Raw genomic sequence first — 24,632 nt, 5'->3', positions numbered from 1 at the left:
TGAAAGATGATATAGCATTATGGCTAACTTCTTGAGCTCTGGTGAGAGATACAGCTGGGTTTGCATTCTGGCTTTGCCTCATTTTCTTTATCAACAAAATAGGGATTAAAATAGTTATACCTTTATTGATTGAAATCTCTATCTCTAGCCTGGACTGCTCTCTTAGGGTCAGTTATGCATCACTGTCTAATGGGTGTATCTGAAGGTTATCCTAGGCAATCTCAAACTTAATATACGTGTCCAAAGGAAACACATCTTTCTTCCCAAAACTACATTAACTGTAGCATCGTCATCTTCCTAGCCAATCTGACTTTATTTTAATTAATTAATTTATTTATGTTTTGGTTGCACCCTGCGGCTTGTGGGATCTTAGTTCACCGACCAGGGATTGAACCGGGCCCAAGGCAGTGAAAGTACAGAATCCTAAGTACTGGACCGCCGAGGAATTCCCCAATCTGACTTTAAAACTCTCTCCTTTGCACTTTCCTGGTGGCGCAGTGGTTGGGAGTCCGCCTGCCAATGCAGGGGACACGGGTTCATGCCCCGTAGGCCCGCGTACTACAAAAAACCAAAACTCTCTCCTTTGTCTTCTCACCCAGTTGTTGGCTACAAAAGAAAGGATATTCTCTACTATATTCATAGTCACTGTGTGCCAAGTTATATCACTTTTGGCTCCTTAACACGAGGGAAGTGTTAGAGGGATTGTCCCTTTCCTTCCCCCTCAGTTCCATATTTACTGCCCTAGTTTAGTTCCTTCTTATTATCTCTCATAGACCTTTCCTATCACCTTATAAACTATTCAAGGATAGGAACTATGATTTGTTACTTTTGTATCCTCTCTCTATGCCTGACTTAAAAGGTATTTAATAAATATTTGTTGAAATGAGTTATTTATTTATTTATTATTTATTTATTTTTGGCTGTACTGTGTGGCATGTGGGATCTTAGTTTCCCAACCAGGGGTCAAACCCCATGCCCCCTGCAGTGGGAGTGCAGAGTCTTAACCACTGGACTACCAGGGAAGTCCTGAATCGAGTTATTTATATTAAATTTCTCTGTGAAGACATTGGGAAACATTTCCCAAAGATATGGAACTTGCAAGAAGGGCAAACTTTTAATAGCCTTGGAGCATGACTTAAAGGTGGTCATAAAGTCAGTAGAGGGTTCCCCTGCAACGGGGTTCTTACTCTGCTCCTTCTGCCTGAGAGTTTCCAAAAAGACAGCAGCAATGCCAGCCCTGGGTATTTTGGCTTTATTGTCTTGAGATTTTTGAGTTTCCTTTATTACTTACTTTCTTTGATCTCTCTCTCCTTCCTCCTCATTTCCTGGATCTCAAAGAGTCTTAGCTGTCAGCTACCTGCCAGCTAAATCTAAGTGTGAATTCCACTCAAATGCTGAAGAACGTTCAAGTAGTGTACTGGAAAAACTAATGAAGACAGTGGGACAAAAAGGCTCTGGCTTTTTATCTCTGAGTTGCTTCTGAAGATATCCTTACCTTGCTGATGATTATAACTGGTCCTGGTCAAGTGCCTAGAGAGCAGAGGACCTTAGTGCCTTCTTTCTCTGAACTTTTAACTGGGAAACTGGGGTGCCTCAGAGTCTACATCACAACCTTCAGACACTGACTCTTGCTCTGCTTAGTGTCTTTTCACCTCCCAGATGCAATCCCCCCTCATGTCCACAACCTAAGTAGTAATGAACATGTATTGGGCATTTAGTATGTACCAGGTAATTTTTTTTTTTTTTTGCAGTATGCGGGCCTCTCACTGTTGTGTCCTCTCCTGCCGCGGAGCACAGGCTCCAGACGCTCAGGCTCAGCGGCCATGGCTCATGGGCCCAGCTGCTCTGCGGCACGTGGGATCCTCTCAGACTGGGGCACGAATCCGTGTCCCCTGCATCGGCAGGTGGACTCCCAACCACTGCGCCACCAGGGAAGCCCCTGTACCAGGTAATTTAAATGCATTTCCTCATTTAAACCTCAAAACCCTCTTATGAAGTAGATACTGTTATTATTTCCTAGGAAATAGAGGTCACGTAGCTTGCCCAAGGTCACAAGTACCAGAGCTAGGACTCAAGCCCAGGTGTGATAGGCAGATTTGTAAGATGGCCCCCCAATGATCCTGCCTCCTGGTGGTATTCATGTCCTGTGGAATTCCCTTTTCTTGAGTGTGACTTGCTTCTGATGAATAGAATACAGCAAAAATGAGGAGATGGCACTTCTGTTATTAAGTTACAAAAGATTGTGACTTCCCTCTTGCTAGTAGACTTTATTGCCTTCTCACCTTGCATGCTTTGAGGAAGCAAGCTGCCATGTTGGAGAGGTCCACATGACAAGGAACTTAGAGCAGCCAATAGCCAAGAAGGAACTGAGGCTCTCAGTTCAAGAGCCCAGGAGAAGTTGAGACCTGCCAACAATCATAGGAGTGAGATTGGAAGTGGATCATTTTGCAGTCAAGCTGAAACTTTGCTTGCAGTCTGTAAGAAACCTTGAACCAGAGATTCGATTAAGCCATACCCAGATTTCTGACCCATAGAAACTGAGATAATATTGAAATAATTTCTTTAATTGACAAAGATTTTTTAAATGTTACTGTTCAGTGTTACACAGTACATATCAGTATATCATTCCAGGTTGCTGATGGGAAACATGCTTGTACAGACTTTTTGAAGTCAACATGGTATATATATTAAGAGCACTAAAAAAAAAAAAAAAGAGCACTAAAATTGTTTTTAATTAAAATTTTTTTTATTGAACTATAATTGATTTACAGTGTTGTGTTAATGACTGTTGTACAGCAAAGTGATTCAGTTATACATACCTACACATTCTTTTCTAAAATATTCTTTTCCATTAGGGTTTAATCATAGGTTATTGAATATAGTTCTCCGTGCTATACAGTAGGACCTTGTTGTTCAGAAACTGTGAGATAATAAATGTTGTTGTAAAGCACTAAAGTTTTGGGTAATTTGTTACATGACAATAGGTAATATACCAGGTGAATCTGATTGGTTTCAAAGTTCACGCTCTTCACAATTTTATTAGGTTGTTTCCCACTACTCTATACTGTTTCCAAGTGAGGTTGACTTTCCATCCTTTCTTGGATGGCCTCTGCATCCCCTAGGAGAATCCCTGGTTCCATAAGAGGTTTGTTTTCTGTTGTCTCCATTCTTAGTTCCAGAATGCAGAAGTTTAACACCTTTTTAGTCTCTTGCTCTTGAGGTTAGGACAGCTGGGCTAAATAGCTAGATATTTCAACCTCCAGCAGCCCAGAGAATGCCCAATGTTTTTAGGGTCAGGCATCTTTGTTAACTAGCCTGGCTCAGCTGCCCTGCTCAAAATCTTTCTCAGGGTATTTCTCCAAATTTGGACAAACACTGCATAGGCCAAGTCTTCTTTCCTTCTCCAGGTTCCTACTTATATCATTTGGAGTGTCACTCTCTCCAAATGCTATATTCCAGTGAGAGGAGTCATATGCTAACTAGGCTTGTTTTTGGAGGGCAAAGACGGTGTTACATTAATATAGACCCTCCCTGGGTCTGACAGGCAGAATCCAACTGGGCCAAGGGCTTGCAAACACAGAAACTTGAGCTGATCTAATGAGGACTTAGAAAGTACCTAGTCTAATGGTGCTCAACCCTGGCATCACAGAATAATCTGGGGAGCTTTTAAAAGGTAGGATGCCTGAGCTCTACCACAAACCAATTAAATCCAAAATTTGGGGTGGATGAGGTGTTGGATCTGTACATGATATTATGTGCATTCCTGTTTTCTGCTCTGGTCTTTTTCACTTCCTCGCATGTATGTACATCATCCTGCCAGAAGTCCTCAGTTTAAAATGACTATCTTCTCTCCATTCTTCATTCAGTAAACATTTACGGGGCTTCCCTGGTGATGCAGTGGTTGAGAGTCCGCCTGCCGATGCAGGGGACACGGGTTCGTGCCCTGGTCCGGGAGGATCCCACATGCCGCAGAGTGAGCCATGGCCGCTGAGCCTGTGCATCCGGAGCCTGTGCTCCGCAATGGGAGAGGCCACAGCAGTGAGAGTCCCACGTACCGCAAAAACAAACAAACAAACAAACAAAAAACATTTACGGACTGATTACTATAAACTAGGCACTATATACTATATACAGACATTGCAAATACAATGGAGACCATGAAAAAAGGTCTAGATGAGAACTGAGGTCTCCAGACATCTTCCTTTAGGCTGTCTTTTTTTTTTTTTAAGGAGGGTGAGACATTTGTTTAAAGTTTATTATTACTATTTAAAAATTAACTATAGCCCATTCTTTTTAAAATTTTTATTTATTTAATATATTTTTTTTATTTTTGGCTGCTTTGGGTCTTCGTTGCTGCACGCGGGCTTTCTCTAGCTGCGGCGAGCTGGGGCTATTCTTCCTTGTGGTGCGTGGGCTCTAGGTGTGCAGGCTTCAGTAGCTGTGGCACGTGGGCTCCGTAGTTGTGGCTCCGGGTCTCTAGAGTGCAGGCTTAGTAGTTGCGGTGCACGGGCTTAGTTGCTCCGTGGCATGTGTGATCTTCCCAGATCAGGGCTCGAACCCGTGTCCTCTGCATTAGCAGGCGGATCCTTAACCACTGCGCCACTAGGGAAGCATAGTAGCCCCTTCTTTATTGAGGTATAGTTGACATATAACATTATATTAGTTTCAGGTGTACAACATAATGATTTGATATTTGTATACACTGCAAACTGATCACCACAATAAGTCTAGTTACCATCCATCACCATACAAAGTTACAAAAGCTTTTTTTTCTTGTTAAAGTCCATTTTTAAAAATTGAAGTATAGTTGATTTACAATATTATGTTAGTTTCAGGTGTACAGCAAAGTGTGGTACGATCTTTTTAAATTGTTACAGTAAGCTGCAAGGGATAGACTCAGAAGGAAGTCCGATAGAAATTCTCAATGAAAAGAATCTGTTCTTGGGTGGAAGCCCCGCCCACGTGAGAGGGGCAGAAGGCTTCAATTCCCGCCCCACACAGGTGAGGGGGAAGCCCGCCCCTCTCTGCAGCAAGCCTAGTTAGTGTGCGGAGCCGCCTTCATTCTTTCACTAAGAAAAGCGGAAGGGGACCCCACCTCCTACGTGCCCGTGAGGGGGCGGGGTCGGCGGACTGGGCGTGAGTTGATTGGCTGGGAGGCGGGGCGCCACGGGTTGGCTCTGTCCCGGCGCTCTCCCGGATCCCGGCTGGAGTGAGGGGAGGGTGTCCCGGTCGCTCTTGCCTCTCAGCGATGGCGCCGCGGTGCCGCGCCCAGTCTCCCGCCTGCCGGCCGGTACTCACCACTATCGGGAGCCCGCTCAGACGGTGAAAATTGGAGCGGGTTCGAGGGAGCGGCGGGAGGCTGCCTGCGAAGGGGACCATGAGGAGCGGCGAGACCCGTGGGGTCGATAGCGGGAACAGCTGCTGCACCTGCTGAGAGGAAAGAGGGAGCGGCCCGGCGCAGCTGCGGGGCTGGGACGCGGCGGAGGCTCGCCGGCGCCTCGGCCATGTCGTTGCTCTGTGTGCGCGGTGAGTGCGCGGACTGGGGTGCAAGGGCGGACGTCTCCCTGGGGTCTCCACGGGCTTCCAGTGGGCGTCGGGTTACCACCTTTTCCAAACTTTACGTCCCATCCGTGCTTCGGGGAACCATTATGTTAACTCATTTTTGAACGTTTAAAGAGTTCTTTCCATTCTCTCTTGTTTTTCCTCATGCACCTTTGAGGGACTGTTAGCTCTCCGTTCCGGTGGCCATGTGACAGTGTTGTTGGCCGGCAGGCCCAGATCCTATTAAACAGTGTCTGGCGCTCTCCTCTAGCGAGAGTGAACGAGCTAGGGACCGCGGATAGTTGGTGTCTGTTCATAGCGGGCAGCCCCCTATTCTTTTCTTCCTTCTCCCTGCACCGTAAAACATCAGTCGGCTTAGTAGCAGGTTCTTTTTAGTCACGCTTTGAACGTGTAATGGTACAGCTGTCACATCCCTTCTTCCAGCGTATTTCTTGGCTTGCACCCCTTTATTGCTTGTCTTTGTCCCCTGCTCCTTCTGTGGGTTCTAGGCTAAGAATGTGCTCATATTCGACTTGGAAAGGTGTGTCGGCTTCTCTCCTTTTGGAGCAGAGCATAAGAAGTATGATTTATCTATTTACTTCTATCACAGTAACTAAAGGTGAAGTCCTTTATTGCCTTTCCACTGACCCACCTAAGAAAATATTTTAAGGCAAGAGCTTTGGGATTTAAGATGAGGCAAGGTGCATGGACTAAGCTCCATGAGGGTAGAGACTGTTTCTTAATGGTTTTTGTATTCCGGGTGCCCGATGTAGTAGAAGCTCAATGCTGGTTTTGAATGAATGCAGGGACTGTGATTTTAGAGATTATCTGATCAGAAAAAGCAGGGTTTGGATTACCCATTGAATTTGATCTTGGGAAATTCAAGTTACAGCCTATCACATCTGTGTTGAGCTAGGTGGAATAAGGTGGCTTCGTTGTGAGTGAGAGAATTTATCCACAAGAACCTTTTCCTGGCACCTTTTACTGGATAGAGTTCATGTTTCTTTTGACTCTATGGATTAGAAGCATTGTTGTTTGTGATCTCTGTTAAGCGTTTCCCCCAGCTTCTGGCAAATGGAACTGATTTCCTCTCTTCTCTTTCGCTGTGTTAAATCTGCTTTAACCCAGAATGGATTTGGCTCTTTCCAGGGATTATGAGACACACAGAAATTTTCTTCTTTCATGGTTGATTTTTCATTAATGAGAATTTTGCTTTGATTTTACTAAGACATTTTCTCTCAGCAGCTGGGAATCTATTATTTCCTTTAGATCCCTGCTGTTGAGTAGCAGGATTTGGGAGAGGTTGGGTTTTGCAATGTCTATTGGACAGTTTAAATCTCTGCTGCCACACTGTATTACAGAACTAGCCCTTATGCAAGATTCTTCAGGCAGGAGCATTATTGAACCAGAAATTCCTATTTAATTGAATTTAAACTTTAGAGAAGGAGCTGCTGCTGTTTTCATTTGTTCTCATATCAGGAAGCTTTCATTTTCTAGAAATTCTGTTAGCTAACTAAACTCTTTCTCTTTAATGTTACATTAGTCATATTTCTCCTTTTGAACCTGGAGGATTGGAGACCAGCAGGTCATTGTCTTTTGAATGTAGATCCTGAAGATTATTAATTATGGAAACAAGTGGCTACCTTGTACAGAAGTAGTCATATTAAATGGCAAGGTATTCATGCTGGAGAAACTTACAGAAATGGATCAAAATAAATCTTTTTATTTTAAAAATATTTTTGTTATTTATTATTATTATTTTCATAGATCTTTATTGGAGTATAATTGCTTCACAGTACTGTGTTAGTTTCTGTTGTACAAGAAAGTGAATCATCCATATGCATACATATGTCCCCATATCCCCTCCCTCTAGAGCCTCCCTCCCTTCCTCCCTATCCTACCCCTCTAGGTCATCACAAAGCACCAAGCTGAAAAATAAATCTTTTTTTAAAAAAATATTTATTTATTTATTTAATTTATTTTTGGCTGTGTTGGGTCTTCGTTTCTGTGCAAGGGCTATCTCTAGTTGTGGCAAGCGGGGGCCACTCTTCATTGCGGTGCGCGGGCCTCTCACTATCACAGCCTCTCTTGTTGCGGAGCACGGGCTCCAGACGCACAGGCTCAGTAATTGTGGCTCACAGGCCTAGTTGCCCCGCAGCATGTGGGATCTTCCCAGACCAAGGCTCGAACCCGTGTCCCCTGCATTGGCAGGCAGATTCTCAACCACTGCGCCACCAGGGAAGCCCTGAAAAATAAATCTTTTTAAAGTGACATTCCTTGTATTATATTTTGGCAGTTAGGAATGTTGTTCATATTCAGAAAGAAACCTGTGTAATGATATTATATAATAACTCAATTTCAGTTCATCTTGGAGTAGAATTGAATTAGAAACTTTTTCCATGTAGTCAAAGACATACTGTGTTCTTGGATTGGAAGAATCAATATTCTTAAATTGACCATACTACCCAAGGCAATCTACAGGTTCAGTGCAATCCCTATCAAATTACCAATGGCAGTTGTCACAGAACTAGAACAAAAAAACCTTAAAATTTGTATGGAAACAGAAAAGACCCCAAATAGCCAAAACAATTTTGAGAAAGAAGAACAGAGCTGGAGGAATCATGCTCCCTGACTTCAGACTATACTACAAAGCTACAGTAATCAAAACAGTATGGTACTGGCACGAAAACAGACTTATAGATCAATGGAACAGGATAGAAAGCCCAGAAATAAGCTCACACACCTATGGTCAATTAATCTACAACAAAGGAGGCAAAACTATACAATGGAGAAAAGACAGTCTCTTCAATAAGTGGTGCTGGGAAAATTGGACAGCTCCATGTAAAAGAATGAAATTCGAACATTCTCTAACCCATATAGAAAAATAAACTCAAAATGGATTAAAGACCTAAATGTAAGACCAGATACTATAAAACTCTTAGAGGAAAACATAGGCAGAAGACTCTTTGACATAAATTGCAGCAATACTTTTATCTAGAGTAATGGAAATAAAAATAAACAAATGGGACCTAATGAAACTTAAAAGCTTTTGCACAGCAAAGGAAACCATAAACAAAATGAAAAGAAAACCCACAGAATGGGAGAAAATATTTGCAAACGATGTGACTGACAATACCTTAATTTCCAAAATATACAAACAGCTCATACAACTCAATAACAAAAAATAAACAACCCAATCAAAAAATGGGCAGAAGACCTAAACAGATATTTCTCCAAAGAAGCCATACAGGTGGACAATAGGCACATGAAAAGATGCTCAACAGTGCTAATTATCAGAGAAATGCAAATCAAAACTGCAGTGATAGGGCTTCCCTGGTGGCACAGTGGTTGAGAATCCACCTGCCAATGCAGGGGACATGGGTTCAAGCCCTGGTCCAGGAAGATCCCACATGCCGTGGAGCAACTAAGCCCGTGAGCCACAAGGCACAACTACTGAGGCCCGCCTGCCTAGAGCCATCAAGGCACAACTACTGAGGCCCGCATACCTAGAGCCCGTGCTCTGCAACAAGAGGAGCCACCGCAATGAGAAGCCCGCACACCACAATGAAGAGTAACTCCCGCTCACCACAACTAGAGAGAAGCCCTCAGGCAGCAACAAAGACCCAACACAGCCCAAAATAGAAATCAATCAATCAAAAAAACCCACAAAAAACCTGCAGTGATGTATCACCTCCCACTAGTCAGAATGGCCATCATTAAAAGGTCCACAAACAGTAAATGCTGGAAAAGGTGTGGAGAAAAGGAAACTCTCCTACATTGTTGGTGGAAATGTAAATTGGTACAGCTACTGTGGAAAACAGTATGGAGGTTCCTTAAAAAACTAAATATAGAGTTACCATATGATCCTGCAATCCCACTCCTGGGTGTATGTCTGGAGGAAACTCTAATTCAAAAAGATACATGCACCCCAGTGTTTATAGCAGCACTATTTACAATCATCAAGACATGGAAGCAACCTAAATGTCCATCGACAGATGAATGGATAAAGAAGATGTGAGATATATATGTACACACACACACACACACACACACAAAAACAGAGTATGGAATATTACTCAGCCATAAAAAAGAATGAAATAATGTCATTTGCAGCATAGATGGACCTAGAGATTATCATATTAAGTGAAGTAAATCAGACAGAGAAAGACAAATACTATATGATATCACTTATTTGTGGAATCTAAAAAAATGATACAAATGAACTTACAAAACAGATAGACTCACAGACATAGAAAACAATTTGTGGTTACCAAAGGGGATTGGGGGAGAGAGATAAATTAGGAGTTTGGCATTAACATATACATACTAGTATATATAAAATAAATAAACAACAAGGACCTATTATATAGCATGGGAAAGTATACTCAATATCTCATAATAACCTATAATGGAAAAGAGATCTGAAAAAGAATACATATATATTATAACTGAATCACTTTGCTGTATGCTTGTAACTAACACAACATTGTAAATTATACCTCAATTTAGAAAAAAATTTCAAACAGTATTTAACCTGATGTAGAATTTGGCAAACTGGTATTGATTTAATCATCTCCAGATATCTCAAGAAGTCAATTTCTTGGTCTAACCTGCCTATTCCCTGCAGGTTAAGGGCTCTCAGTAGTCTGACTCCAGCCCTCCTTTTGGTCCTATGTTCTTGCCTATCCTTATTAGCACTAACTTTGTTCATTCCTGCCTTGGCAGTGTTCCACATTTATACTCTCTGAAATAGTCTTTTTGTGTTTTCCGCTTATCAAAAATGTATTCTTCATTTCCCAGCTTACAGTCTCAACTTTTATTGTTGAAAATGTCCTCAGTTCCTCAGTCCACAGTGATCTTTCTTCTTTACACTCTTTAAACTCTTAAATGCTTTAAAACATAAATTACTTATGGTCTGAACAGTGCCACTAAATTGACAATGAATTGTATACCGCCTAGCAACTAGTCTTGTGCTGTGCTCATGGTGACCCAAACAAAGGAGATAAAAGCACTAGTCAGATCAGTTCTGGAATTTTGTGTTCAGTCAGGGTATTTGATTCTAAGAGGCACACTGAGAAACTGGAATTTCTTCAGAGAAGAATAATTAGAATAATGGTGTAGAAACCATTTGATGAATTGAGAGGTTTAGTTCTTGAGAAGATTTAAGAGGGGGGAGGATCATAATAGTAAATGAAAATTGTCTAAACTATCGCTCCAGGGGACAGAACTAGGACAAGTTGACCAGTGATTGAAAATGATAGGAAATTAGATTTTAGCTTAACATAAGGAAGAACTTTAACAGAGTTGTTCTTAACTAATGGCATGGACTACTTTTGAGGATTTTTTGACGTAGGATACTTTAAGCAGAGACTGAATGAGTGGTAAAAGGAATTTTGACGTTGAGTGGGACGTTAGACTTGAATTTTAAAAAACACCCTTTTATAGAATTCACTTAGTCTTTCTTCAAACATTCGGCACAGCTTTCTTCACAATACTGATATCTTTTTGCTTCCATAGGAGCCAGTACCACATAAGCAACTCCAGTAAATTAAATCAATGATTTTCTTTAACTTTTGTTGTCTTGGTGTTCATGACTGTTTTCTCCAAACAAATAAGCATTTTGAGAATTGAGTCTTTCCATATTTCTTTGTAACTGCCACAGTGTTTATAACTGAGCGCTGGATTTCTCTCCCTAATTTGAACCAGAAGTGACTACACTTGACTTGTTAAAAAATCAAAAACAAAAAAATAGTCTTGGAGGTATAAAAAGCGATATATGCTAATATATTGTTAATCATAGAAAATTGAGAAAATGCAGAAAAGTGTAAAAAGGAGAATAAAAATCATCATGGTCCTACCACCCACTCAACACCATTGTTAAGTTTTTTGTTCATTGCTTTCATTGTTTTGTTTTTATTATAGAGATAATATATATGCATGATAAGAAATTCAAACAATTTAGGATGTGAAGTTAAAGGAAAAAGTTCTCCTGTCTCCATTCCCTATTCTTACTCCCCAGAGGTAACTACTGTTTACTCTTTCTTGGCCATCATAGAAATTTTCATTAGGTATGACTATATAGATTCTACAGTTGGAGGTATACAATATTATTCAACTTTTTAAAAAGCTTAATGATATATTTTCCTATAAGCTTTTTAAAAAAAGATTTATTATTTATTTATTTAATTTATTTATTTTTGGCTGCATTGGGTCTTAGTTGCAGCGCACGGGCTCTTCCTTGGGGCGCGTGGGCTTCTCTCTAGTTGTGGCGTGCAGGCTCCAGGGCCCGTGGGCTCTGTAGTTTGCAGCACTCAGGCTCTCCAGTTGAGGCACGTGAGCTCAGTAGTTGTGGCGCGAGGGCTTAGTTGCCCCGTGGCATATGGGATCTCAGTTCCCCGACCAGGGATGGAACCCGTGTCCCTTGCACTGTAAGGCGGATTCTTTACCCCTGGACCACGAGGGGGGTCCCTCCTATCAGCTTATGTGAGTTTAAATCGTTCATTTTACTGGCTATGGAGTACTATTCCCTTATATGAGCATATATAATTTAACCAGTTTCATATTGATGATCAGAATTTTTTTTACTATTATAAATTTTGCCTTTATAAACAATATAATTTATAATTTTGCTACTATAAACAATGCTACAATGAACATCCCTGTAGATGGTTTTATTATGTTTGGAGATCGCCAATCAGCTTTCCACCTGGTCTTTCTGTGTGATTTGCTCATTGCTGTTTTCTTGGCGTAATAATTATACTCACCTGGACCCATTAGCAAACCAAGTGCCTCAACATCTCTCATATCAGTAATCCTCTATTAGAAGCAGGTCCTTCACCAGTAGGTAATATTTTATGCTTACCAGAAATACCAAAGACCTCAGCTCTTTTAAGTTTGACCTGTGATTTTCCTGTACTTTTCTTGTTTATCTTCTTTGTATTATTTAAAAATTATTTTTTCTATATTGAACATTTATTACTTGTGTTTTTAAAACAGAACAAAACAATGTCACTAGTGATGAGAACTATACCAAGTCAATGTATGTTGTGACTTGCCCTTAGAAAAGCTTATCATAATTTATCACTACATATCAGCCATCTAACTAACTGAACAGATACTACTGGGAAACTCTTAGGAGGTGAACTCTGATGGACACTCAGGACACCTATTGATTGTGGGTTAATTCTAGCCTGGGGAGACTCCAAAGATATATTTTGATTCACTGCCACTCTGGAAAGTAGGAATAGTAATGATTTTAGAGTTTTTAGGTATAAGAACAGGTTGCTCAAGTGCTTTCTTCTCATCTTATTTCTCCAACATTGTCATCTGCCTCAGCTAAATCCTTGCTGCTACGTTTTCATCACAACATGGTTCAAGTAGTCCCTGCCCTTACAGGCAGAGTAGCTTCTGGGTGTCTTTTGCTTAGCTATGGCATCAGGAAGTTGATTGTGCCTTGTCTGAGCTAGGCAGAAGGGGGAAAGGACCAATTGCCTCTGCCAAAGATAGTGTCATAAATTGTGTTCTTCCTTATAAGCGGTACATTCTGTAATTTTTTTAGTTTCTAGAGGTGGGGTTTCTGGAAGTTGCACTCTAGGCCAACAGACTGAGTGTTTATCCTATTTTACCAGTGCTAGATATTTCAGATTTTGCTATGTGAGTTTGTTTAAAGTTTGGGCTGTGTATCTTTAGTAAATATTTGTTGAGTACCTTCTCTGTGCTTGTTATGTAGTAGATAAGAGCCCAAGCAATCTACATAGGTCTTAAAATATCTCCTTTCTTAGATAGACTCAGAATCCATTAGGATTATTAGGTCTGATTTGGGATAAGCAGAGTAAGTTAAGTTCCTGCTAGAGCAGGGAAATACCACACTATTTTTTCTAACTTTTAAAGCAAGATTCTTTAAGTTTGGGAGGTGTTTTATACATACCTTATAGTGGACTGTCTTTAATAAAGTTCAGAGAAGACTTGATAGTTGTATATTAAAATTTTTTTATTGACTTATAACATGTATATTAAAATACACAAATCTTTTTCTGATTAGTCATTCATTTTAAAATTTTAATTATTTTATTACATTTTTGATATCTTTATTGGACTATAATTGCTTTACAATGGCATGTTAGTTTCTGCTTTAAAACAAAGTGAATCAGCTATACATATACATATATCCCCATATCTCCTCCCTCTTGGTCTCCATCCCACCCTCCCAGTGCCACCCCTCTAGGTGGTCACGAAGCACCGAGCTGATTTTCCTGTGCTACATGACTGCTTCCCACTAGCTATCTATTTTACATTTGATAGTGTATATGTGTCCATGCCACTCTCTCACTTTGTCCCAGCTTACCCTTCCCCCTCCCAGTGTCCTCAAGTCCATTCTCTATGTCTGCATTCCTGTCCTGCACCTAGGTTCTTCAGAACCTTTTTTTTTTTTTTTAGATTCCATATATATGTGTTAGCATACAGTATTTGTTTTTCTCTTTCTGACTTACTTCACTCTGTGTGACAGACTCTAGATCCATCCACCTCACCACAGAGAACTCAATTTTGTTTCTTTCTATGGCTGAGTAATATTCCATTTTATATATGTACCACATCTTCTTTATCCATTCATCTGTCGATGGACGATTTAGGTTGCTTCCATGTCCTGGCTATTGTATATAGGGCTGCAATGAACATTGTGGTACATGACTCTTTTTGAATTATGGTTTTCTCAGGGTATATGTCCAGTAGTGGGATTGCTGGGTTGTATGGTAGTTCTATTTTTAGTTTTTTAAGGAACCTCCATACTGTTCTCCATAGTGGCTGTATCAATTTACATTTCCACCAACAGTGCAAGAGGGTTCCCTTTTCTCCATAGCCTCTCCAGCATTTATTGTTTGTAGATTTTTTGATGATGGCCATTCTGACTGGTGTGAGGTGATACCTCATTGTAGTTTTGATTTGCATTTCTGTAATAATTAGTGATGTTGAGAATCCTTTCATGTGTTTTTTGGCAATCTGTATATCTTCTTTGGAGAAATGTCTATTTAGGTCTTCTGCCCATTTTTGGATTGGGTTGTTTGTATTTTTGATATTGAGCTGCATGAGCTGCTTATAAATTTTGGAGATTAATCCCCTGTCAGTTGCTTCATTTGCAAATATTTTCTCCCGTTCTGAGGGTTGTCTTTTCGTCTTGTTTATGGTTTCATTTGCTGTGCTAAAGCTTTTAAGTTTCATTAGGTCTCATTTGTTTATTTTTGTTTTTATTTCCATTTCTCTAGGAGGTGGGTCAAAAAGGATCTTGCTGTGATTTATGTCATAGAGTGTTCTGCCTATGTTTTCCTCTAAGAGTTTTATAGTGTCTGACCTTACATATAGGTCTTTAATCCATTTTGAGTTTATATTTGAAAATACACAAATCTCTCGGGCTTCCCTGGTGGCGCAGTGGTTGAGAGTCCGCCTGCCGATGCAGGGGACACGGGTTCGTGCCCCGGTCTGGGAGGATCCCACGTGCCGCAGAGCGGCTGGGCCCGTGAGCCATGGCCGTTGAGCCTGCGCGTCCCGAGCCTGTGCTCTGCAACGGGAGACGCCACAACAGTGAGAGGCCCGTGTACCGCAAAAAAAAAAAAAAAAGAAAATACACAAATCTTAACTTGTATGGCTCACTGGATTATCACAAAGTGAACACACTCATGTGACCACCACCTAGGTCAAGAAATAGAATACTACTAACACCCCAGAAGCCCACCATACCCTTCCTCTCAGTCATTACTCCCTTCCATCTTCCCAAAGGTAACATTATCCTACTCTAACACTGTAGTTTAGCTGTTTTTAAAAAATTAATTAACTTTATTTTTTAAGAGCAGTTTTAGGTTCATAGCAAGATAGAGTATATTTTGCCTGTTTTTGAGCTTTTTAAAATTGAGGTATTATTGACATATTGAACTTTTCATAAATGGAATTATAAGATATTTCTTTTGGGCTGCTTCTGCTTAACATTATGCTTGTCAGATGCCTCCTCTTGATGCATTTAGCAGTAGTTTATTTTTATTACTGTGTAGTATCTCATTGTATGAATATGCCACAGTTTATTTACCTTTGCTGGACATTTTTGCTTTCCATCTTGGACTATGATTTTATAATACCACTCCAAATGTACTTTGTATCTTTTAGTCCTACCTTTGTATGTCTATCTGATATATATGTATCTGGGATTAAAATTTCTTGGTCATTGGTTATGTTCAACTGTAGCTGATAATATAAAACAGTTTTCCAAAACCTACCTCCTAGTAACTGTATTCCTAATATTCATTTTTTAAAAAAAGGGAATTTGGCCAGGTTCTCAAACTACTTCACAGGCATTAATACATACTTTTTACATGTTAATCCTGTAGGCTTGGTAATGTCTTTTTTTTTTTTTTTTTTAATGACCTGACGAGATCCGTTATGCTCAAAATGATGCCTCACATCATTTGTGGCCCTCATTTTTTTTTTTTTTTTTTTTTTTTACACGGGCCTCTCACTGTTTTGGCCTCTCCCATTGCGGAGCACAGGCTCCGGATGCACAGGCTCAGCGGCCATAGGTCGCGGGCCCAGCCGCTCCGCAGCATGTAGGATCTTCCTGGACCGGGGCACGAACCCGTGTCCCCTGAATTGGCAGGCGGACTCTCAACCACTGCGCCACCAGGGAAGCCCGGCCCTCATTTTTTGAAAGAAATATTGAGTTCATGTTTATGATGCTGAAAAAGATAACAGCACAGCCCCTGAACTTAGTGGCATTACATACTTTTAAAAAAGAATATCATTTTCTAAAGAGATCAGTTAACATTTTTATTTTTGCAACTTTTCTGTAAGTCTGAAATTGCAACCTAAAAAATTAAAAAAAATTACTGACATGAGAAAATGCACGTGAAAATGGAGCTCAATGAGAAAAGAAAAAAGGGGTGAGGAGAATGGTCAAATGGTATGTAACTATATGGGGGAAAAGGCTGAAAAGATACATATCAAGATATTATCAGTGAGAGGCTCCTAATGGCCAAAGATGGGCAAGTTGCAATATCAATAAGGATAACAACCACAAGAATTGAAGCATATCAACTATGCTTAAATCCATGACTTCATAATACTGAAAACAACAGCAACTAATAGGTAAATATTGGAGGATACTAAAGGACCAAATTTTTTGATGAGATTTGAACTGTCACAGAAGAGCAGTGAGCTCCATTTTCCTAGGGCTATTGAAAAATAACTTACTTCCTTCTGTATAGAATACTTAGGTGTAGCTGCTTCTGATGAGGAAGCTTAGATAACCAGCTTTGCATTTCATGCTTTGTTGTGATCCTTTCTGTGATTACTGAGAAATGAAATAAAAATGTAGGCATGTGGTAGAATTTTGTGTTCAGCTTCATAAAGGAAATTGTTGCATTCTTCTATTTGTCTCTTCAGTAAAAATGAACTGGTAATTCTCAGGTGTAATCTCCAAAAGCAACTATCCACTGAACATTTGAGAGCAGCCCATGACATCAAAGGAAAATGAGTTATCAGGACTTCTTTTTTTTTGTGCTAGTGAACCCCATAGTGATAAAATATGTGGTAAAAATATGACAGGAGAAAGTTTGTGTTACAGTGTATGTATACAAACTGTATTCTGCTAAATATATAACATAGGGAAAAATCAATTCTTAATCACTAGGAAGTACAGCTTTCCAAAAAGAAAAATCTTTTTAAAAATTCTATTCTTCTATTTCTGTCCATTTAGTTCTTAGTACTTATTTGAGACTGGAGAACAAATAGGCCTGTGGATTGTGTTAGGCTATTAATTTTCTCTTACAACTGTTTGCTTTATTAATTTCCATAGTGTTTTACTATGAGTGATATTGAGAAGAGGCCAGAGGGCCATGAATGAGGAAGATCTGCCTAGCAACTAAGGAGGGGCTGGGCAGTGGGAAGGTAATTGCTTTTACATGTGATTCAAAGTGGGATAAAGATGATTCAAAGGGCTAGCTCACTTGTGTTTCTGTCTACTGTTATTAGTTATGAGCCAGATTTGTAGAGCCTTCATCTGCAAATGGATACAAGAAGTCTGGTTGCCAAGGAGAGGGCGGTGAACGATACAGATATAAACCTCTGTCCACTTCATTTCAGCCATCTAAACCCATGATCACATCATAGAGCATGTCACTCCTTGGAATGGTGCTCTGCTTTTATAATTTCAAACTTCATTATCTGACTATCTGATTATATTCCCCAGTCTGTCTTTCTAACTTTTACTCTTACTATGCTTTACTAGTGTGATATAGGGTAGATGTTAAAAGTTTTGGTTTTAGGCAGACCTCAGTTGGTGAATATATCAGCTCCACAACTTACATATGTTACTTAATGTCATTGAACCTTAATTTCTACATCTTTAAAATTTATACATCTATTCAAAGTATTTATGAAGCTCCTATTAAAAGGAGATACACAAATAAAAAATAATATGATTTCAGGCAATGATAAATACAGTGAAGGTAAGAAAGTCGGATAAAGGGATTGAGAGTGATCTGAGTGGGAGAGCTATTTGAAGGAGGATTTTCAAGGAAGGCCTCATTGAGGAGGTAACATTTGAGCTGAGACCTGATTTTTTTTTTTTTTTTTGCGGTACGCGGGCCTCTCACTGCCGTGGCCTCTCCCGCCGCGGAGCAACAGGCTCCGGACGCGCAGGCTCAGCGGCCATGGCCCACGGGCCCAGCCGCTCCGCGGCACGCGGGATCCTCCCACACCGGGGCACGAACCCGCGTCCCCTGCATCGGCAGGCGGACTCTCAACCACTGCGCCACCAGGGAAGCCCGTGAGACCTGATTGATGAGAAGGAACCATCCATCAGAGACCTGAGGTAAGTTTTTCATGCAAAGTGAGTTGGAAGCAAATATTTTGAGGTGAAGGAGAAAAGGAAGGGGTTATTGGAAGAGTGGTAGGCAGAGACTATAAATCAAAGATGCTTTGATTTATATTTTGCAAATGTCCAGTTTGTGGTGAATGGACTGGAGTGGGAAGCCATGGCTAGCAACAGTGGAAGCAGGGGGTCCACTTGGAGTGTCCAGGTGAGAGATGGATAAAGGCTTGTACTAAGGTAGTAGTACTAGAGATGGTGAAAATAGCTATAGCAAAGTATTGCTGAGATAATTGGGAAGATGATTAGCACTATCCCAGGCATTGAGTGAGCACTTATTTTAATATGAAAATAGTGTTAATGATCTTCATCCTGCTCTGTGACATCTATTTATCTAAGTCAGAAAGTCATCCTAGACTTCTCAATTGAGGAAGAAAATATATAGAGAGGAAGGAAAATTGTTAGGTTCAGCTGAGTTCATGGTGTCTGTAAGATAAGTTACTTAAAAAATATGTTGAGTTGGGAAGTATTTGTCTTGTTGCAGATCACCCTTGAAAATGGTACCTGAAAATGTAGATCTGTAGCTTAGTAGAGAAGCCTGCATTAGAGGTAAATTTTGGGAGTTGTAGTTATTTGGTAATAAAGCCATTAGCGTGAATAAAATTGTACATAGAGGATAATAGAGGAGAAGAATGAGCTAATGCTGTACCTGTGGGAATGGGCAGAAGAATTGATAGGTGTGATCAGAACTGTAGGAAAATGGAGGTGCTGTGTCAGTGTCTGAAGCCTAGACTAAAGGGAGTTTCAAGAAGGAACGATCAAATGATAGAGATGAATGATACTGGTTGAGAATAAAGAAAAACAATGTCATTGGATTTGAAAACTAGAGCAAGTTTCATTAGAGTAGTGTGAAAGTAGGCATCATATTAAAGCGGTTTAAGAGTCTTTGGCGGGGCTTCCCTGGTGGCGCAGTGGTTAAGAATCTGCCTGCCAATGCAGGGGACGCAGGTTCGTGCCCTGGTCCGGGAAGATCCCACATGCCGTGGAGTGTCTGGGCCCGTGAGCCATGGCTGCTGGACCTGCGCGTCCGGAGCCTGTGCTCCGCAACGGGAGAGGCCACAACAGTGAGAGGCCCGCGTACCGCAACAGAAAAAAAAAAAAAAAAGAATCCGCCTGCCAATGCAGGGGACACGGGTTTGAGCCCTGGTCCAGGAAGATCCCACATGCCATGGAGCAACTAGGCCCGTGCACCACAACTACTGAGCCTGCGCTCTAGAGCCCACGCGCCACAACTACTGAAGCCCACGCGTCTAGAGCCCATGCTCCGCAGCAAGAGAAGCCACCACAGTGAGAAGCCCGTGCACCGCAACGAAGACCCAATGCAGGCTAAAATAAATTAAAAAAATAAATTTATTAAAAAAACCAAAAGAGATCACTGTAATGAAATCATAATAACTCATTGAAATGAAATGATACCAGTATTTGATATTTGAGGATTAGTTGCAAAACATGTCTTTGTGGTGTCAGTAGCTGTTGCTTTGGTTGGAATGATCCAGACATTTCTAGCAGAACTCCAGTCAAGTCACTTACAACCTCTGTTCTCCTGTCAGGGTGTTAACTGGTGTTTCTTGCTATGATCTGTAAATGCTATTTCCATAACATCCAGAAAATTTGTTCTCTACCTTTCTTGAGATCTAGGTCTATACTTTTTGTTGCAACTGGAGGAGGGAGTTGTTAAAAACTATACCACAAGCACGTGTGGATGTGCGCCCACACACATATTAATGAGTAATTCTAGCTTGTAGCTACTTTGAGATATTTTAAACAGGGCCACAGAATCTTTCACATAATAAGTAATGCTCAATAAACATTTGATTTGATTTAGTGTGTGTATGTATCAGCTATTTATGAGCAATTAATAACCTGTGGGCTCCCTTGTGGGATATTTAATGGATTTTAATAAAGACCAAGAAGTAGTTATGATGTATGTGCAAAGTAAGAGATTTTACTATAATAATTTTAGGTATTGAAGTTAAAACATTAAGCCAAATGAATCAAATAATGTTCGAATTTTTCTTTACATTCTACTGTAGCCTGAATGAGCTGCCTAATGGAGGAATTAGGTGGATAGATGGCTAGACTGACCTTGTGCTATCCATGTGTAACCAAGCTGGAATTATTTCTAATAAATAGTAACCATAGAAATTTGGTTGTGTATTGATGTAAACTCAATTCCAACTGAGGTTTATTTATTTAGAAAACATTGAAAAAGATACATTTGCACACTTGCACATGCTCGGTTATAACCTGGACTGTATTTACTTTAGAATTAGTCATTGGCTTTGTTAGTTAAAGTTTGACGTAAGTAAGTTGTTTGTCTTTTGGTTTGAGAAGGAGCTCACAGGCAGTACATTTTTGATTCTCTGAGAAATTAAGTTATTTTTTTCCAAGGACAGGGTAGCATATTTATACTTCATCCATACTTAAGTTATGATAAATAGCATAGTAATGTGGAAGATTAGCACTGATATTTGACTCTTTCAGCAATATAATGCATGAATGAAATCATATGTATATTACTGGTTTGCAACTTTTGTTTAATCATATTACCATATTTTTACAGAATTTATTTTTCTTTGCTTTGGTTCATGTGAGCATAAATTGAAGCATTAGCTCTTTCAGTTGGTGTGGATTTAGTACTAATAGTGTATTGCAGGGAGAATGCTATGGACTGCAAGAAGTGTGGCTTTTGAAACTGGGTTTGAATTCCAGATTTCACTGTTTATTTAAGTCCGAGACCTTGGGTAAGTTATTTAACCTCTGTTTTAGTTAATATGTAAAGTGGAAGTTGTACACTGTACTGCAGTGTTTTTTCCAAACTGTAGGTACAATTCATTAGTCTTGAAATCAGCTTAGTGAGTGACCAGCATCAGGGGAAAAAGATATAGAGTTGCAGCTATAAGGGAAAGTATTATTCTGTGAGACTTTGGTTTCATAGTATACATATATATTAATACACATGGATGTAAGCAGATGGGAACTTTGTTGCAATGTAAGATATGTTTCTTACTATAGGCTGGGTTAAAAAAAAGTTTGAAAACCATTTTTCTGTAATGTTGTTAGGATTAAGTGCCTACCACAGCTCCTGTTTCATAGATAGGCATTGAAAGAAAGACAGCCTTGGAGAAGTCATAAGGGATATTTTGGCCTTGTTGGATTTTGTTGTATTTATACAGATTTGGTCTTTATTCCAAGAGCTATAAAACTGAAAGCTGGTTTGTTACTTCAAAATGTTATTGCACATGGAAAATTATTTCTTATTTGGAAAATTATTTAACACATAAAGGTTTTTTGGGAAAGTATTGTTTGGGGAATTTTTATACACAGTAGGTGGAAGTGAATGATTATATGACCACTTGGAGCGCAATTTGGCAATACCTAGTAAAGTTGAGATATGTATACTTTACATCCTAATGAGTTCCAATCCATGTGCTTATGTCAAAGGAGACATGCAGGAGGATGTTCATTGGAGCATTATCTGAATGGCAAGAATTTGGAAAGAACCTAAAAGTCCCGCGGTAGATGTTTGGATAAATAAATTGTGGTATGTTCATCAAATAGAATGCTAAACTGAACTAAGTTAAATGAATAAACTAAGCTTCATTTATCAATAATGATAAATCTCAAACCAAAAAGGGTAGAAAAGCAAGTTGCAGACAGATACAGTTTGATGCCATATATTTAACATTTAGAAACATCCAAACAGTACTATATATTGTTTATGGACACAAATATATGTAGTAAAAAAATTTTGGCCTGGAATGACACATATCACTGTTGGGATAATGGATACTTCAAGAGAGGGAGGGAGGGAAGGAATGGGATTAAGTAGGTATTTTAATTGTATCTGTAATGTATTATTAAATCTTGGGGGAAAAAAGATCTGAAACAAATATAGCAAAATGTTGAGATCTGGTCAGTCTAGCTGTTAGGTACAGGGGCGGTCATAATTTTTTTCTGTATGTTTAAAATATTTAAATAATAACACACATTTCTTTACAAAGTTTAGTGTACAATTCATGGCACAGATTAAATACTCAATGGTATCTATTAAAAATAACACATTGTTTTGAGGTCTAGAGAACAATGAACTTTCTGAGAACTAGGGCTTAACCTACTTAGGTGATCTTCCAGGATTTCCAGTAAGATGAAAATTCAGTTCAGTGTAGACATAGGTTAAAAAACCAGAAAGTAGAATTATTGAGCGTCGGTTTTTATAATATGGAACCAGAGCTTCAACCTAGACATTTTTCTTTGTGCGTGTGAATCTGCCACCTTACTAGGCATGTTATTTGCCCACTGCTCTTCTAGGATGAGTCACAGCATTTGTGATTACCCTTGAGAGGCTCCTGTGGTTTCTCAGATGGATTTTGTCGTAGTTGTGCTTCAATGTGTCTTAGCTTGGCTCCTGCCCTTATTGTGTTAGAGATGTCCTCTGCTGAATCATCATGAGCAATTTCTTGAAGATCCTGGTTAACCAGTTTTAGTACTTATTCAAAGATCTGTTGTGCTAAGCATTGTAAGCCTGCATTCTAGATTCTCAGTACGCTCTAATCTAGTGCTATTTGATAGAACTTGCTGTGATGATGAAAATGTTCCATATCGGTGCTCTTTGGTATTGGCAGCCACTAGTCACATGTAGCTATTGAGCTTTTGAACATGGCTGGTACAACCTAGGACTGAATCTTTAATTTTACTTAATTTTGATTAATTTAAATTTAAATAGTCACATATGGCTGCAGGCTATCATACCAGACAGTGCCGCTCTAGTCTTGAAAAGACGGCTAGGTTTGATTACTAGCACTGAATTTTCTGAGCCTGTTCTCCTGTATTTAAAAGGGGACTAGTAATTCTTGTCCTAACCACCTCTGGGGATCCTAGAGAGAAGTTAAAGGGTATATGAGAGCCTGTTGAGAAAAGACTAGTCACATGGGATGTTATGTACAGTTGACCCTTGAACAACACGGGTTTGAACTGCTGGGATTCATTATACGTGGGGTTTTTTTCAGTAGTACTAAATACTATAGTACTACATGATTCACAGATTTTAATTTCTTTGGCCAAGCTGTGCAGCATGCATGATCTTAGTTCCCCTATCAGGGATTGAACCCGTGCCCCCTGCAGTGGAAGTGCAGAGTCTTAACCACTGGACCACCAGGGAAGTCCCCACAGTTTGAATACATGGATACCAAACCACCTGGAGAGACCTCGCAGACGGAACGACTGCGCACAGGGAGTGACCTAAACTGTGCAGAGGGTCAGGGCCACTAACTCTGGTGTTGTTCAAGGATTAGCTATAATAAGAGCCATAAAACTGTGCTGCTTATTTAATTGCAGTTCCACTTCTAGGACTTGATCCTAGGAAAATACAGTTTTTACACATTCCTGATTATCTGTAAGGATAGTCATCAAAGATTATTTACAATTGTATTAGTTTGCTAGGGCTGCTGTAACAAAGTACTACAAACAAGGTGGCTTAAACAACTGAAGTTTATTGTCTCACAGGTTTGGAGTCTTGAAGTTCAAGATCAAGGTGTCTGCAGGGTTGGTTCCTTTCGAGAACCTGTTACATGAGTCTCCCCTAACTTCTGCTGGCTTGCTGGCAATCTGTGGCATTCCTTGGCTTGTCACAGCATCTCTTCCTTTTTTTTTGCGGTACGCGGGCCTCTCACTGTTGTGGCCTCTCCCGTTGCGGAGCACAGGGTCCGGATGCGCAGGCTCAGCGGCCATGGCTCACGTGCCCAGCCGCTCCGCGGCATGTGGGATCTTCCGGGACCGGGGCACGAACCCGTGTCCCCTGCATCGGCAGGTGGACTCTCAACCACTGTGCCACCAGGGAAGCCCTCTGGTTTCTTCTTATAAGGACACTAATCCCATCATGAGGACCCCACCCTCATGACCTCATCCAAACCTACTTACCCTGAAAGGCCCGACCTCCAAATACTATCACACTGAGGGTTAGTACTCCAATATAAGAATTTTGAGGGATCACAAACATTCAGTTTATAATAACAACTAATAAAAACCATGTTATAAATGAATACTTAATAACATGGAGAAACATTTATAAAATATTTTTAATGGGGAAAACAGATTGCAAAAAACTAAGTAAAGTAAGTTCCAAACTAGGTCAGTAAAGTAGAAATACTGTATATTAATTGAAAAAAACTGAAGATATATA

General features: G+C 40.0%; 1 protein-coding gene across 2 annotated transcripts in view; it reads left to right on the top strand.

The window, feature by feature from the left end:
* Window positions 1–5,210: 5,210 nt before the first annotated feature.
* The window catches only part of UNC13B (unc-13 homolog B), a 214,242-nt gene continuing 194,820 nt past the window's right edge, over window positions 5,211–24,632 (top strand). The window contains exon 1 of one of the 2 annotated variants that reach the window (XM_032635442.1): window positions 5,211–5,526. In XM_032635442.1, the coding sequence (XP_032491333.1) occupies window positions 5,505–5,526 (22 nt within the window). In that variant the 5' untranslated portion in view covers window positions 5,211–5,504. The remainder of the gene's footprint in view (window positions 5,527–24,632) is intronic. The other variant, XM_032635443.1, reaches the window with a different exon arrangement.

This window comes from Phocoena sinus, chromosome 6, assembly GCF_008692025.1.
Source record: "Phocoena sinus isolate mPhoSin1 chromosome 6, mPhoSin1.pri, whole genome shotgun sequence".
In the NCBI taxonomy this organism is placed as follows: domain Eukaryota; kingdom Metazoa; phylum Chordata; class Mammalia; order Artiodactyla; family Phocoenidae; genus Phocoena; species Phocoena sinus.
The sequence above is the reverse complement of the archived record's forward strand: the minus strand, read 5'-3'. Positions and strand labels throughout refer to the sequence as shown.